The sequence below is a fragment of the Phoxinus phoxinus genome (assembly GCF_949152265.1).
Source record: "Phoxinus phoxinus genome assembly, chromosome: 23".
In the NCBI taxonomy this organism is placed as follows: Eukaryota; Metazoa; Chordata; class Actinopteri; order Cypriniformes; family Leuciscidae; genus Phoxinus; species Phoxinus phoxinus.
The window spans coordinates 14,626,480-14,642,235 of record NC_136898.1 but is presented as its reverse complement, the minus strand read 5'-3'; the positions used below and the strand labels follow the sequence as shown (position 1 = coordinate 14,642,235).

General features: G+C 38.0%; 1 protein-coding gene across 1 annotated transcript; it reads left to right on the top strand.

The window, feature by feature from the left end:
- Window positions 1-1,806: 1,806 nt before the first annotated feature.
- On the top strand, window positions 1,807-15,609 carry paxbp1 (PAX3 and PAX7 binding protein 1). The gene is made up of 18 exons (XM_079599656.1): window positions 1,807-2,210; window positions 2,827-2,955; window positions 3,509-3,691; window positions 3,989-4,210; window positions 4,477-4,577; window positions 5,967-6,190; window positions 6,644-6,833; window positions 8,779-8,902; window positions 9,485-9,587; window positions 11,536-11,651; window positions 11,742-11,941; window positions 12,043-12,193; window positions 12,281-12,402; window positions 13,457-13,533; window positions 13,673-13,739; window positions 13,861-14,007; window positions 14,102-14,256; window positions 14,598-15,609. Exons 1-18 carry the CDS (start codon window positions 1,934-1,936, stop codon window positions 14,713-14,715), a joined length of 2,706 nt encoding a protein of 901 aa, XP_079455782.1. The 5' UTR covers window positions 1,807-1,933; the 3' UTR covers window positions 14,716-15,609.
- Window positions 15,610-15,756: the final 147 nt, after the last annotated feature.

Here is a 15,756-nt window from a genome sequence, read left to right as displayed (position 1 = left end):
AGAAGAAGAAGAAGAAGAAGAAGAAGAAGAAGAAGAAGAAGAAGAAGAAGAAGAAGAAGAAGAAGAAGAAGAAGAAGAAGAAGAAGAAGAAGAAGAAGAAGAAGAAGAAGAAGAAGAAGAAGAACAAAAAATCCTTAGAAGAACAATAGGGCTCTGCGCCCTTTCAGGGCTTGGGCCCTAAAAATACGCACACAAAAGAAACCACAGAAAATGTCCTAGGAGAAAAGCAGGACATCTGTTAAATCTAGGGACATTTCCTTCATCTCTAAAATGGGAAATTCTGCAAATGCACAGTGCATGTACATCAGTAGTTGTATAAACATAAAATCATAAATAGCAAGATATTTGAAAAAAGAAGGACGTGGAAAGTTTTCAATGTCCAGCGATTACAAAACCACAATAAGCCTAAAAAGCTTGACATGACATGACATGACATAGATAGATAGATAGATAGATAGATAGATAGATAGATAGATAGATAGATAGATAGATAGATAGATAGATAGATAGATAGATAGATAGATAGATAGATAGATAGATAGATAGATAGATAGATAGATCGATAGATCGATAGATAGATAGATAGATAGATAGATAGATAGATAGATAGATAGATAGATAGATAGAATTGTTTAAATGCACCGGAAAATACTGTATATATATATATATATATATATATACAAATATATATAAAGGGATAGTTTTCATATATATACAAGCATATCCCTTTATATTATTAAAGGGATAGCTTTAAAAAAAAATTCTGCCATCATTTAATCCCATGTCATACCAAACCTGCATGACATTCTTTGTTCTGAACACAGATGATTAAACATAGAATCATTGCACAGTATTTTGTATGCTGGGTGATAATAAATAAGTAAAAAGTCTTCAAAAATGTATCGTACTGTATGTGATTAATAACATAAAACCCTTCAATTCTTATTTCCTTAAACTTGTATAACTTTTTTAAAACTTATAAAAACATGGTAAAGATATTAAAAAAAATTAACTTATTTTTAATAGGCCTAATAATAAGTTTGAAATACAAATCATGTAATGCATTTCTATTTTAGTTTTTTAGTTTTCTAAATGAGCATTCACTTTGCCTTATAAAGATATTTTCTTTTTCAAACTAATATAACGTTGTCTCCTTAAAAATGTATGTGAATGATTGATGTCCAATTAATACATTGAAAAGGTTATTGTGTTATTTCAGTATATTTATCCTCATGAATACACACTTTAAATAATATATAGAAATTTAATTCTTAGAAAAAAGCATGTGCCAGTGTTGTTCATTAGAAGAAGAAAAAAATACCATTAAAGTTGGCATGGAACTGAAGTTGGAATAGTTCTTGTGATGTGTAGCCTATATAAAAGGTTGTACATGCGTGAAAAGACTTCTCAAACAAGATATAAAAATGTAGGGCGTGGACTTGATTTTGTTAATCGGGAATTGATTGGATCATTGTAGTTTGCTATTGCTATGATCTCATGTGAGTGACAGGTTGCCCCAGGTTGCTATTATGGTTGGGGAAAAAAACATAAAATTGGATATCACAAAGAAGTCTTCACTGAAAGATAGAGAGACAAACAACTCCATTCATGATTATACCAAGCAACTTTGCTCCTTATGGATAATAGCACATGTCGTATGAGCGTGTGACTAATCTGGGTGGGTGTTAAAAAAACGATTAGATAGACAGAAAAGGAGATGCAAATATTTATCCTAAACAAAAAAACATGGCACCTCTCCTCTAGATGGCAGCAGCGAGGTCCCGCTGCCGCTCTGCAAATCTAACATTCACAGAGGTACTTAAACGTTTCCGCAAAAGCAAAATGGTGGATTTGTTATCATCCTTGGCGCCCTGCAAAAATCTAAAAAACAGTCTGTATATACTCTCATAGAGGCGTTGCACACTACATAACCATGTTTAAGAAAGCTAAGAGGTGCAATTTCAGGCGGAGGAATGAATCGGACGATGAGGAGAAAGAGGAGGTCCAGCAGTCCGGCGGGCCCGGGGCTGAAGAGTCGGCGAACCCGATTGAGTCCAGCACTGGTCCCGCTCCTGGAGCAAACATGCTCAACAACCACGGAAACGGGTTTCAGCCCGGTGCTGTTAAGGTCAACAAAGACCTTAAGAAGAAAAAGAAGGAGAACCGAGAGGAGCCTAAAGCGAGTCTGCTGAGCTTCCACGACGATGAAGGTGCTTATTAGCTGCCATTTGACACGTGTAACGTTAACGTAAATAAATCTACATAAAAACAATGTAATGTTTCACATATTGTTCGTGTAGAGTTTTTGCTGTGCAGTTCATCATCTAATTGTAGTCTATTTAAATTATATAACAGTTCGCGTTTTTAAAGTGACAGTCACTAACCGAAAACGAGAGCTATTTTGCATATTATATTAACTAGTAATAGCGATCAATTAGGACTCTGCACATATTGGAATAACGTTATACTCAATGATTGGCTTAAGACCATATGACACCGTGATAAGAATCAGAATTCCATGACAATGGTGGAAATATCTATTGAGTCGGTTCTTTTCAATGAATCGGTCGAACCGGTTCACAAATCGGTTTACATGATTCATTATTGAATCAGTCTGAAATGAAATGCTTTAAAAAAAATCCTTATCCAGTACTTATAAAAATAAGGACAGTACATTTATTGATTAGAAAATGTGAGGTTGTGTCCCAAATTACATGCAATCTAAATTCTTTGATACTATACACTTTGCACCTCTACTATGCATTTATGTACTCAATCTTTTAGTGTATGAATTTTATAGATTCGCTATATATCTCTCACTATTAGATGACTCTGATGTGTTCCGTGTGAAGAAATCCTACCACAGCAAGAAAATCGTCAAGCAGCTGAAGAAAGAATACAAGGATGATCTGGAAAAGACCACCACTCCCATACCAGAGCAAAGCACACGGATTGGTACTAAACATCTATCTTTCTTTCTTTTTTTATCTGTTCGTAATAGCATGCATTTCTATAAAGCAGAATCAGGGGACAGCTTTTTGTCTTTAAAACATCAAATTTTATACATTTAAGAAAATACTTTGCTTCCTCCTCTCTAAGTTGTAATGGTATATACACATAAGAAAAAATCACTACTAATTTTTGGATTATTGCAAGATAATGTAGTGACCCCAGGGCAACAAGGGGGCAAAAGGAGTCATTTCCCCCCTCAGATCAGATTTTTGCCCCCTCAGTCTGAATTTGTCCCCCCTCCACCCCTAAAACGCTATCCTTTGATGCGTACAATCGGATCAATTGCTTATACCTGAAGAATTATGTATGGCTCCACACCAGTTTGTTTGTCCTGGCATCGGCTCTGAGTTTGACGCCCTTTGTTCTAGAGTTATTATTTTTATGTGGTGATTTAGCCTTCAAAAGTATTACAAACCCTCAGTAATCTTGGCACTAGTCCATCTAACTAGTTACATAAGTTTGTATTCTGGCTGGCTCACTGCTTTGTTCGTTCCAGGTGGACCTGCTTATAATCTGTCAATTAAAGAGGAGCCCTTAGTGGGCAGCAGAGGCAACAGTGAACAGGGGGAAGAAGAAATGGAGGTGGACAGCAATGAGGAACAGGAAGAGGAGGGCGAGCAAAGGTCTGCGGGTGGAGCCTTTAGCCAAACTCTGTCTGCCCTCAGCTCGCTTAGACCAGGTGAGAGTTTCCATGACACCTGGACCTGTAGAGCAAGTCACAGGACCAACGTCAGCATGATTAGGCTGTTTTTGCTTATTAAACACTTCAAGAACGGTCATACAAGGCTGTAACCTGCTGATGTGTATTGTGGTTAAACATTGAATGTTGTTAAACAACGTATGTGATCAAATCCACTTTTTTTACATGGCAGACAAGTTGCTTTTAGTTCGTTTATGCTCTTTTTTGTTAAACATACACATGAAGGTGATTAATCATTGTGTTTAAACCAATAATAAGAGTCATGCGTCTCAACAGGTGAGATCCCCGACGCGGCCTTCATTCATGCGGCTCGAAAACGTAGGCAGATGGCTCGAGAGCTCGGGGGTGAGGCTCCGTTGATCGAGAATGAAGCGACGAACAAGCGCCTTGTTCACGAAGATGAGAACGGCGGCAGTGACGACGATGAAGATGAGAAGAGAATCAACTTCAGTGGAGTCAAGATAAAGACTCAGAGGCAGAAAATAGCGGAGGAGATCGGTCAGTTTATGCATGTGGGCGCAGTTCAGAGCTCTAGTAATCTGAAACTTGTTTATGTAGAATTACAGGAACCCCCATTCACCTGTTCTCCAGAGGGAATGTCCTTGTAATAAATGTCATGTCACTAAGTAAAAGTCACACAAAAAAGATGAACTAGAATAACTATAAATAGGAACTGTGTGAGAAACCAGATCCTGGTAAAGATGTGCACTTAACCATAATCTGACCTTAGTATTTGTTTTGGATGTGTCTGTGTTGTGATTCAGGTATTGAAGGCAGTGATGATGAAGCTCTAGATAATGGCCAGGATGAGGAAGTGAATCGTTGGGAGCAGGAGCAGATCAGGAAGGGCATTAGCATCCCGCAGGTGAGTCAGAGGATCATAACTAGCATATATGAAAGTGTTTTATGGAATGGAACAGTGCCCGTCCACTTTTTCAGAGTCCTTGGTTCCGGAAGTTTTTTTTTTATTCATTAATTTAATTTTAAAAAAAAATGTTGTAAATCTTTAAGAGTTATACGCCATGAACCAAACCAAACCAACCAGATACAAGGTGAATCACAACACTAATTTGAAGCAAAAACCTTAATTTTGACCCTTTATCAGAAATTATCTATTTTTTAAGGGCCACTGTAATGATTGTAGCTCCTGTCAGACCCAATACCGCTGACTGCTTCATCTTTCAACAAAAGTTTCTTTGCAAACTCCATTACACTGTGCCTCGTTTACAAAATAATCTGCTGTCAAATTCTCCAAACAAACAAATAATCCTCCGACGCTATCCATGACCGCATTAAAAATAGAGATGCACCGATCGGCCGGCCAGGGACTGGAATCGGACGGTTTTCCGCATGATTGGCCCGGATCGGTGACCAACGGGTCGGTCTCACGTCTTTTCGATTCCGAGCCGGTCCGTTTGACGTCAGCTGTGCTTTAAATTACTTTAGCGGCATCACTTAAAAGGTCAAATACACACAAAATACACAAAAAATGCCCATCTTGGCGAGTATTCAGGTAAACAGTCAGTTTTGGAACACAAGTAGTTGAGAAAGATGAGGCATGCTGTGTAAGAGTATATTGGATCCGTGTATAAGCTCTTAAAGGGACAGCAGTCTAATATTTCTGCTGTTGTCTGTCATGTTAATCCAAGAACAAAAGATAAAGAAAATTGCTCTCTGCTTTTGACTGAATACGTTTTATAACTTTAATTGTAAGCATTAATCTGTATTTAATTTTTACAGGGAAGACCATCCTTTTATTTTACATTTGATTACTTTAATTTCGGTAGTGTTTCTTATCTGAATAATAACCTGTTAGACCCATCTGAAAAACTTAAAGCCACCATGTTAATTTAATTTGTCTCTTTATTCTATTGCATTTATTTGTGCTGTTGTTTGCAATTTGGTCTTATTTTATTGCTGACTTTTTCCCTTTTTTTTTTTTCTTTTTTTTTTCTGAAAATAAAACTTTGCACTAAGGATAAGTAGATTTTTGTTTGTATATGCTGTCAATTATAGTTCTTAGAAAGAAAATAGAAATCTGCAAAAATCGGTATCAGCAGGTCACACTTAAAAATCGGAATTGGACAAGAAAATTGCAGTCAGCGCATCTCTTAATTAAAAAATTCTGGTCCTAAACTGTTGAATGATACCAGTTCTGTTGACATTCCTACAGTCTACTATAATTTGCACTTTGAAATCTAAATATTTAATCCTGACACCAATCCTTTTGTCTCATCTTGTTTTGACATTTTAGGTCCAAGCCCCCCAATCCGAGGATACAACCATGTATTACCAAGGCAGTTATGATGCACAGTCATATGGAGCGTCCTACGCCATGCCGTTTAGCTACTCCACCATCACAGTTGGAGCTGACAACAGCAAGACTTTGAAAGCAGAGCCCTCAGTTCCTTATCCCATTCCCTCTTGTGACCTGACCCCTATAACCACAGATCTGGTAAAGAAACGTCTCAAAGACAGGTACGGTCTGAACTGCCTTCTCATCGGCGGTCACTGTAACCCCTCAAATTGCCAGTTCAAATCTGCCCAGTTGGTATTTCCTAGGAGTTTAAATAAACCAACACTTTATAGTTTTGAATGCCCTGATAATTGTCATGCACGTCCCATAAAATTGCCCTATTCAGACATTGAAGATGAAAGCTTGCACTTTGGACTTCCAGCATAGTGAGGATACACACAAGGCGCACATCTCCTCACACGTTGTTCCTGGTTAATTCTGGGTATCCCTGTTTCTGCAGAAGTATAATATTTCTTCCTCCGGATGGAGTATTTGCAGATGCTTAAAATCTGCAGCTTTTACTGACTCGATTGCATTGTTTAGACCTAACCGCCTTCATCAGGACATGTGCGACCCTGGCGATGTCCCCATACATCACTAATAGCAAACCTCTCTTTGACTCCCCTGTGCACCAGGCTGAGCTTCATGCGCCAGGGGCACAATTCCAATGCCCGGCGCTTTGAGCAGATCCAGGAGGAGCTGGAGGCCTCCAAAAAGACCATCCAGCTCCTAGAGGGCTCCTCACAGGAGGCCGCAGACAAATATAGATTCTTGCAAGAAATGCGAGGGTATGTTGGAGACTTGCTTGAGTGTTTCAGTGAAAAGGTAAGAATGAATGCATTTGTTTTTATGTTGCTGCCGTTTGTTTTACTGACTTGTTTTTCAGTTGTTGTTTTTTTTTCTTTTTTTTCTCAGACCTTGCTACTGCATTTCTTTTGGAATGATTTCAAAGTTTATTGGATGTTGCCTGTGTCAGAATTTTGTGTAGTTAATTAGACTTTAAACTTATTTATCTAAACTAAAATTACCGTATTTGTTTTATACTACCATTAGTAGTAAAAAATAACACCAGTTACTTGTAATGTGTATATATAATCACATAGTTCGTGTCTATGATGTTTGTTAAACTAATTTTCAGCAGTCCACGAGGTCATATTTTCCATCAGATCATGGATTATTTTCTAATCTTCCATATTTTTCCCTTAGCTGATGCAGCAAGAGATTCTTTTGGTTTCTCTCATTTCTTTCAGCTATAAAGAGGCACTATAGACAAATCATGGTGCCTATAATGATGCATTGGGAACTAACATAGCACCAAAAGTGTTATTAGTTGAAAAAATGCCTTTATCATGATTTATCTAATACATTTTCATGTTATTTAGAAAGTAATAGTTCAAACTTCCTTTTTTGTGTGTGTGAGACTTCCAATTCGTTAGGTAGCTAAGTAGCTTGTTTACGGTGTTGTTGAACCATTTAAAAAAAATATAAAAATTCATAAAAAGCCCAAATCTCTATTACACCACCAGTGGACTATACTGCCCTTTAAAGGCAAAATGCATTAATCATCATGCATCTGTAGCATTAAGCTCTCATTTGAATGCCTGATGATAGCTTAATGATTGCATTATCTTAAGGTTAGCTTGTCCCAAGGAGTTGTTAATATTGACATTCATTTGTGGTACATGTATATGAAAACTATAGAGTGCAACATTCGGGTACCAAAAGTAAAAATCCCATTCGTTTTCACCCTAGGGGAATTGATTTTGAAATAACTTTTAAAATACTGTGAGCTTAGAGCTATGATGTTGTTAATTGATGACACATGCTTTTGTTGAAGCCATTACAGCCATAAAGCATTATTTCAAATTCTTATTTTTTTAAAATCATGTTTGACAGTGGAATTCTTGGTGAAAAACTACATTACCATGATTCAGTAGAGACATCTCCACCAATCAAAAAATTGCACCAATCAAAAAATTGCACCAAGCAAAAAAGCTGTTTTTAGCGCCCGTCCGTTCCCATGAAACACTGCATATGATAATTGATGCAATCATCTCCATGCACTTTCAAACTGCATAATATTTATATATTCATATTTTCCAATTAATGTAAAATATAATGTTTCTATATACACAATCAGCATCTTTAGTTTTTCATTTATTCAGCATTTTTGATATCAATAGTTCTTTCTCCACATTAAATCCATTAAGTATGCAGTTATGTATCTTGTCTTTTTGTACTATTTTCAAGTACTTTTTTGCTAATCAATGTTTGTAATGTTGTGATTCACCTCGAAGCTGGTTGGTTTGGCTCATGGCTTTTAACTCTTAAGGACTTTTTAAATATCCCTATGGGAAAAATGAATGGAAAAAATACTATCGGAACCAAGGCAGCTGAAAAAGTGAACAGGCACCGTTGCACTCTATTAAACTCCTGACTGTGCAACCGTCTTTGATTTTGTACTTACTTCTGAACAATTATGCTTCAATTGTGTTGTTAACCAGCTGCATTAAATGAAAAAGAGCTGTTTGTCAAAAACAACCTACAATGGCTTTCACAGAAGTTTCATACAACATAGTAAGGTTAACACCATGAAGCATTAACACTAGGGGAAGCCAGTTTGATCCAGCTTTAAAGGGCTTTGTGTCTAGAGTTATTTAATTTGGCTGCTTTCTCTCTCATGGCACAGCAGAGCACACTAAGCCCCTCGTCTCGGTCTCCGGCCCCTTGTCTTTGGTTCAGCTGTCACAAAAATCATCGTATCTTTCAGGTGCCTGCTATTCTGGACCTAGAGGTCGCCATGCACCAGTTACTCCGGCAGCGGGCGTCCCGTCTCGTCCAGAGAAGACAGGATGATATTAAAGATGAATCGTCGGAGTTTTCCAGCCTTTCAAGTCAGTCCATCTTGAAGGTTTTTATTTGAATGGCCTCATTGTTTTTTTTTTCCTTTCCATTTTTGTTATACAGTTATGATTAATTGCACATCAGAATAATACACACACTGCGTGTGTCTGTGTGTGTGTGTGTGTGAGAGAGATTAAGACAAATGAAAGTTTATGTGGCTTTCGGATGGTGAAAGCTTACTGGCTTCTTATTTATCAGTGTTTACACTGATACATTGTTTAGATGCTGAGCAGGTAAGTGATTGGAGGAGAGTTTCCTTCTCAGCCCAGTGAAATTAAGCAGGTGTATAATGATCTTGTAGTTGGAAATCAGTTCTGATGACATCAGAAAAAGGAAAAACCACTGTGCATGAAATTAAAATGACATTTTTCCTGACGTTTGTGGAATAATGCATGAACATCTAGTACGATATATTAATGAGTAGGTAATGACTAGAAAATAGCTTTGAATGCTGACATGGCATTAAATAAAATAATCTGAAGGTAATGACTATTAGATCTGTCAGTATAGCTTGTAACAGGGCTGGTGAGTTCAGCTTTACTGAGGGTTAATGTCTGTTCTTTCTGTTTCAGGTAAGGCTGTTATGGCCCCTAACCTGGACTCATTCGGTCGAGATCGCACAGCCTATCAGGAGCTTGCCAAGCAGAGGAGGATAGCTGAAAGAGAAGCCAGACGGTATGCAAAAGAAAAAAGCTATATATGTAGACCCTTGACTATTAGTGTGTGAAATATACCCTCTAAACTAAACAAATGCCTACAACCTAAACTAAAATAATGCATTATTTTTGTTTTGTTTTTGTTATTGTTATTTATTTTTATTATACCTTTCTTTTTCTTTTCTTTTTTTATTTCTTACTCATTCCAAATGAGTAAAATGTTCTAATCTCATCAGTATCATTGTCTTTAGCTTTGAATTGTAACCTGTAATGACCAAAAATGTTTGGAAAGTGCAAAAGTGAGTGTTAGTCACATTGTCAGTCAGGCAGATAGCAGAAGTGGGCCTTTTTTTACACTGTAACTGAAATATTTCCAAATAAATAATGAATTATCAAATCGCATCAGGACATAGTGAATCTGTAATAAATTGCATCAGAAAATCTGTATCAATACCATAGACTGTAAAAAAATATGGACGTAGTGTCCGTGACGTCACCCGTAGGTTTCTGAAGAGCATTTTTGAAGCCTAAAGTGGGCGGAGCCGGCCGTCGCCATCTTGGCCTCGCGTCACCGCTCGTCACTCCCGGATAACAGAATATGGGCAAAGAGGCGGAGCTGAGGAGCCGGGCTATCTGAAACCACGCCCACCTAGCACGACGTTATGGAGTTAGCCCCATGGTTAGCTCAGGCTTGGCAGCTAATGCTATATGCTACTCACAGTACCAAGTCTGCGACTGCACAGGGGCTCGCGCTAAAGTGACACTGACAGTGGATGATTAAAATCAGAATGCCAATTAAAAGCCCTTCGAAATATTATAATAGTTAAAAGACATAGCTACAAGTGAGACTGTGTATCGTGATTCTGTACAGCTATTCTGCTAGTTGAAAATGTATTATGCAGTAACTTTACAATATTACTCTGAGAGTGTGTGTGTGTGTGACCGTGATTATGTGCATGTCAGTCACTTTTTTTATTACAGTCTATGGTCCGTCAGCGCGGCATCGCTCGTCAAGTTCGTAGAGAGCTTTATTATTCAGTCTATTTTAAATTCTGATTTTGGCCGCATCTCAAATGGGTCAAAACATGGATATATTACCTATGAAGTTCAAATAACGTTAAATGCGCTAGAAATACGCGCCCACTTAAGGATGTGCATTTATTGCATGGACGGAGAAACACAGACACCTGCAGGATTTCATCTGACGGTACATAAGCATGTTATAATCTGTTCCAGAGCAACGGCACCGCAGAACAAGTGTAGCCTTTATATCTATAGACGCTTTTAAATCTGAAAACTCCAAAAAGCAACGAAATTGTCAGACATCTATTAGTGCATGTTCACAGAGGAGAACAACTGGAATACAGCGCTGGTTGTTCTCTCGAACGATACTCGACGACAACGCCGGAATCCAAAGCCGTGGGCGAGGTAATGGGTGTATTAAATAAACGTTATATGAAATAATCCCGAAAAAAAAGCACAAACACGGCAGAGATGGCAAATTCAGCAGCTGGAATTTGCTGAGGTGAAGTGACGGCTAACCGGCTAGCATTTACATCAGCGGGAATCCACCTGTCACTCAAAAGTGGACACACCCTTAATTTAGCAGAACTTTAAATATTAATCAACTAAACGGGTGAGTTATAAAAAAATGCACCCCCCTCACAGTTGTTATGAAGGGCAAAATTAGCTGTATAGACCAAAGCCACAGAGAGAACCAGGCTGTAAACATGTTTTTTTCTGTTGTAAAGTTGGGCATTTTAACATGGGGGAGATACAGATTTGACTCCCTTCTGCAGCCAGCCTCAAGCGGCCAGTCGACGAATTGCCGTTTAATTCACTTCTGTGTTGGTTTCAAGAGAGAGACAGGGAGGTTGCCGCTTTATCAATACCCAGATCTACTTTAGACAGACTTTCTGTAATGTATTTCAGTTTTAATAATTGTCTGTTTCGACACATCCTAACAGAACCCGTCGGAGACAAGCTCGAGAGCAGAACGGCAAGAGAGCCGAGCATAAGGAGGGGCTGTCTAGTGATGACGAAGAGACGTCCACTGACATCACCAGCTACAACCTAGAGAGAGGTGACCAACCTAACACACACACCAATACAAGATTTGCTGATTACGTTTCAATCTTTTTCCAATGAACCTTTTCATCTTTTTGATTTCCAGATCGCATTTTAATTGAGTCAAAGAAGGTTTTTGAGGACGTGGTGGAGGATTTCCACTCTCTGGACAACATAAAGACTCACTTCGAGACCTGGAGAAAGCTGTATTTTACATGCTACAGAGACGCCTACATCGGACTGTGCCTGCCCAAACTCTTTAACCCCCTTATACGACTGCAGCTCACCTCATGGTCTCCATTTGAGGTACAGAGAGCATGTCATTTCCACATTTGTGTGATCATCTTTGCATCGCATGAACATTTTAGTCTTTAATTGACAAAATGATGCTGTTTGTATCTATGCAGGTGGAGTGTCCCAACTTTGAGTACATGCTGTGGTTTGAGTCTTTGCTCTTTTATGGCTGTGAGGAGCAGAGCACTCTAAAGAAAGAGGAAGAGATAGATAACAGCCTGCTTCCTGCGATTGTAGAAAGAGTGCTTCTTCCTAAACTAGCAGGTTAGTCTGTCCATTTCCCATCTTTGTAAAAGTTCAGTTCTTACTCTAAACTCAGAACAGCATCTCAAGCCTAAATCACTCTTTTAGTGCTGACGGATCAGGTGTGGGATCCGCTCTCCAGCAGTCAGACGTCCAGACTGGTGGCTTTCATGCAGAGGCTGATCAAAGATTATCCCACTGTGCTGCACGGCGACAACCGCAACACACAAGTCAGTGAAGAGATGAGACAGTAACGCATTAAAACCACAGCTTTTATTTTTGCTTCTCATTTTCATTAAAGCCTACCATATCATATTTGATAGGCAAAATTATGGGGCCTGTAAATTATCAACATGATCAAAACTTTGCTGTAAAACCTGTTGTACACAATCAACTACGTGCTTTTTGTCATCTGTACCACAACTCGGTTATCATTTTTAGCCAGTTAAAGGCCCTTTTGTATAATTCTAAAATCTTTCCTCTTCAGGTTATGGTACATGTGTCTTTTTACTGTGAAATCTGATGGGTTTAATACTCTAAACATTAGAATAACTTTTATATTGTTAGTATTATTTCAGGATGAACACTTACTGGCCTGAAGCAACTTATTTGTTTTTAGAAAAATAGTTAAGTTTAGTGCCTGGACACTTTGGCTTCACTATACACCACACACAAGGACACCTGCACAACATGACAATATACATAAAAGATATATAAAACAATGACATTCCCATGTGTACATATACAATGTATGCATACATATCCACCCCTACTCATATTCATATCTTCTCAACATTTAAAATTCTAATGGCAGTTAAATCATGTTCAAATGTGAGCCTTTTGAGGCAAATTTTTTTATCAATCATTGTATTGTATTGCATTACATTATGTTTTGCCCCAAAACGAAAACTATTTATATATCATCGTATTGGGTTATCTAGAGTGACGACAGATATTTATATGCATTTTGTGTAGTCTGATATACTGTTATAAAGATATCACTGATATATATTTCAAGCAGAATTTCATCTTTCTTATTGGCCTTTATAAATATCGGCAACCACACCAAATTGTTTTTTTTTTTCTACATGAGCTACATATTCTCCTATATCATACTACGTGAGCCATAAAAGTCTGATGCATCGCATATGTAAACCATTTTTTAAGGATTTAAAATAAATATTGTCTAAAGGCTCAAACTACTTTCATATGTCAGGCTTTACAGGTTTCAATTATTAGTTGCATCTGATTGTCATTGAGAAACAAAAATCTAATATCTTTCAGGAGCTTCTACGGACCATAGTCATGCGAATTCGACGGACTCTCGATGATGACATTTTCCTGCCTCTGTTTCCAAAAAAGTGAGTGTGAAGGCTGAATCAGTCATGTTGTCACTGTTTGTATATGCTGCTCTTTGTATGCATATTCTAGTTTCTGTTTGTATTGAATATATTGTTAACCAGTGTGATGCTGATAATGTTTTGTTTTCTCCTCTTACAGTGTCATGGAGAACAAGAACTCTGGTCCTTACCTCTTTTCCCAGAGGCAGTTTTGGTCTTGTGTAAAGGCAAGTCTAGCCATGCTTAAATATTCTGAAGACTTTCTGCTGTTGTCTAAATCAGTTCATCTATATTTCTAGTTACCATTGTTCAAGCTTATTCCCTGCTGAATCTCTCTCTTGTGTTCAGTTACTTGGGAATATCTTAATATGGGATGGGATCCTGTCTCTGTCCGCGCTGAAGGAGCTCGCCGTGGACAGCACACTAAACCGCTACATTCTCTCAGCCCTGCAGACCACAGACGCCAGCGAGGAACATGTGGAGAAATGCCGCAGAGTATGACCTTTTTTTGGGGGGAATTAATATTCATATAAACGGTGTTTACAGATGAAGTCATTCTAACCCTCTATTAACCCTAACCTTCCTTCAGGTGGTGGAGTGTTTTCCTGTGCAGTGGTTCAGCAGTCTGAAAGGACAGCAGACTCTTCCTCAGCTCGAGAACTTCTGCAGATTTTTGAAACACCTGGCCAGCAGTCTGTACCGCAGCGGCGTGACTGGATCAGACGTGGAGAAGAGGACCGTGAGGTAAAGCGGTTTCTTATGTTAAATCAACATCTCTGTAGATGCCACACAAAGATCTAACGGGATATTAACATAGTATAAAAGTATGATGATGGGGGCCTTCAGTGGGAGTCTGGTTGTTTTCTAGGCCAAGGGGATCTGCCCACTGTTCTTTGGACATACTGATTTTAATGAGGCAAATAAATATATATAAAAAAAATCAAATTAACATATCATTCATTAACGTTGGTTGTGTGTATTTTATCAATATTAGTTATATCAATAATAGTTATTTGAATTGCTCTGCAATGTAAGCATTATCTCTCAATTTTTTTTATTAAAACAGTTCTTGTTTCTCTACATAGGGAACAAATAAAGGATGTGATTAGGCTTCTGGGACGACTCAACGCTTTAGACCACGTGATCGCTGTTGCATCAGAACATGGCATTAAAGATATAAAGACTCTCCTCGAGAACAAATGAAAGACAAACCAATGGAACACCTCACTGGCCATTTTTGGATGGACCACACCGTGTAAATACTGTGAATATTGTACATTTATCTGTGTGGCTGAAGGGTTTTCTTTCGAGGCACATTGGTGGACTCTAGTGATGTTTCACCTTCAGGAATGGTGAAATTGTCACTGATTTGGATTTGAAGTGGACTCTGCTGTGTTAACACTTTTGTAGTCCCTCACCTGAAGAGGCGTCACTACTTTTTACTTTTTTTAAAAGGATGGGATCTCTTAGTTGGATCTTTTAAACTGTCAATCTTCAGTACCTGCAAGAAAATATATTGGTTCTGTACACTTCCCCCTCCCTCAAAGGCTGCAGTTTGAGACCGTTTGCATACAGCATATTGTGAACAATGTTCAAAAAATATTTATGCACAGCCATGGGTCAAATGATCCAGCATCTGTGCCCATCTCAAAAACAGAGCTTGGTCTTGCTCATGTGCCAACCTCATCCCTAATTAAACGAACATGACATGCTGGCAAACAAAACCATGTGCTACTTTAACGAATGTACTTATTTTTTGCTGTTTTCCTGAACCTTGAAATGATTTATTTGCATAAATAAAGTGTTAATGATTATTCAGGATAAATTCCTTCCTTATATAGCATAGTTGTGGCCTCACAATTGCGATTTTTCACATTTGCAACTTTTTTTCTCATACTTGCAACTTACAACTATATGTATCTTTTAGTGCAACTTATTGTAATTGCAACTTTATTTCTTAAAATTATGACTCAAAGTTTAACAATTTCATAAAACATTTTCTCACAAATACGTTTTTACTTGTTGAAACGGCAATTAAAATGACTAGTTATGCAGTAGCACTAGTTATGTAAAGATTTAATTAAATGAATCTGTTTTACATGCTGTTAGGCGTTTGCATATTTTACACTTTATAGTTGTCAGCAGTTTCCTCAGGTATCTAGGTGTGGTTTAGCCTGAGGTAGAAAGTGATACATAATTTGATTCTATAGAAGCCATTTGTTTAAACCCAGCTAGATGTTACTT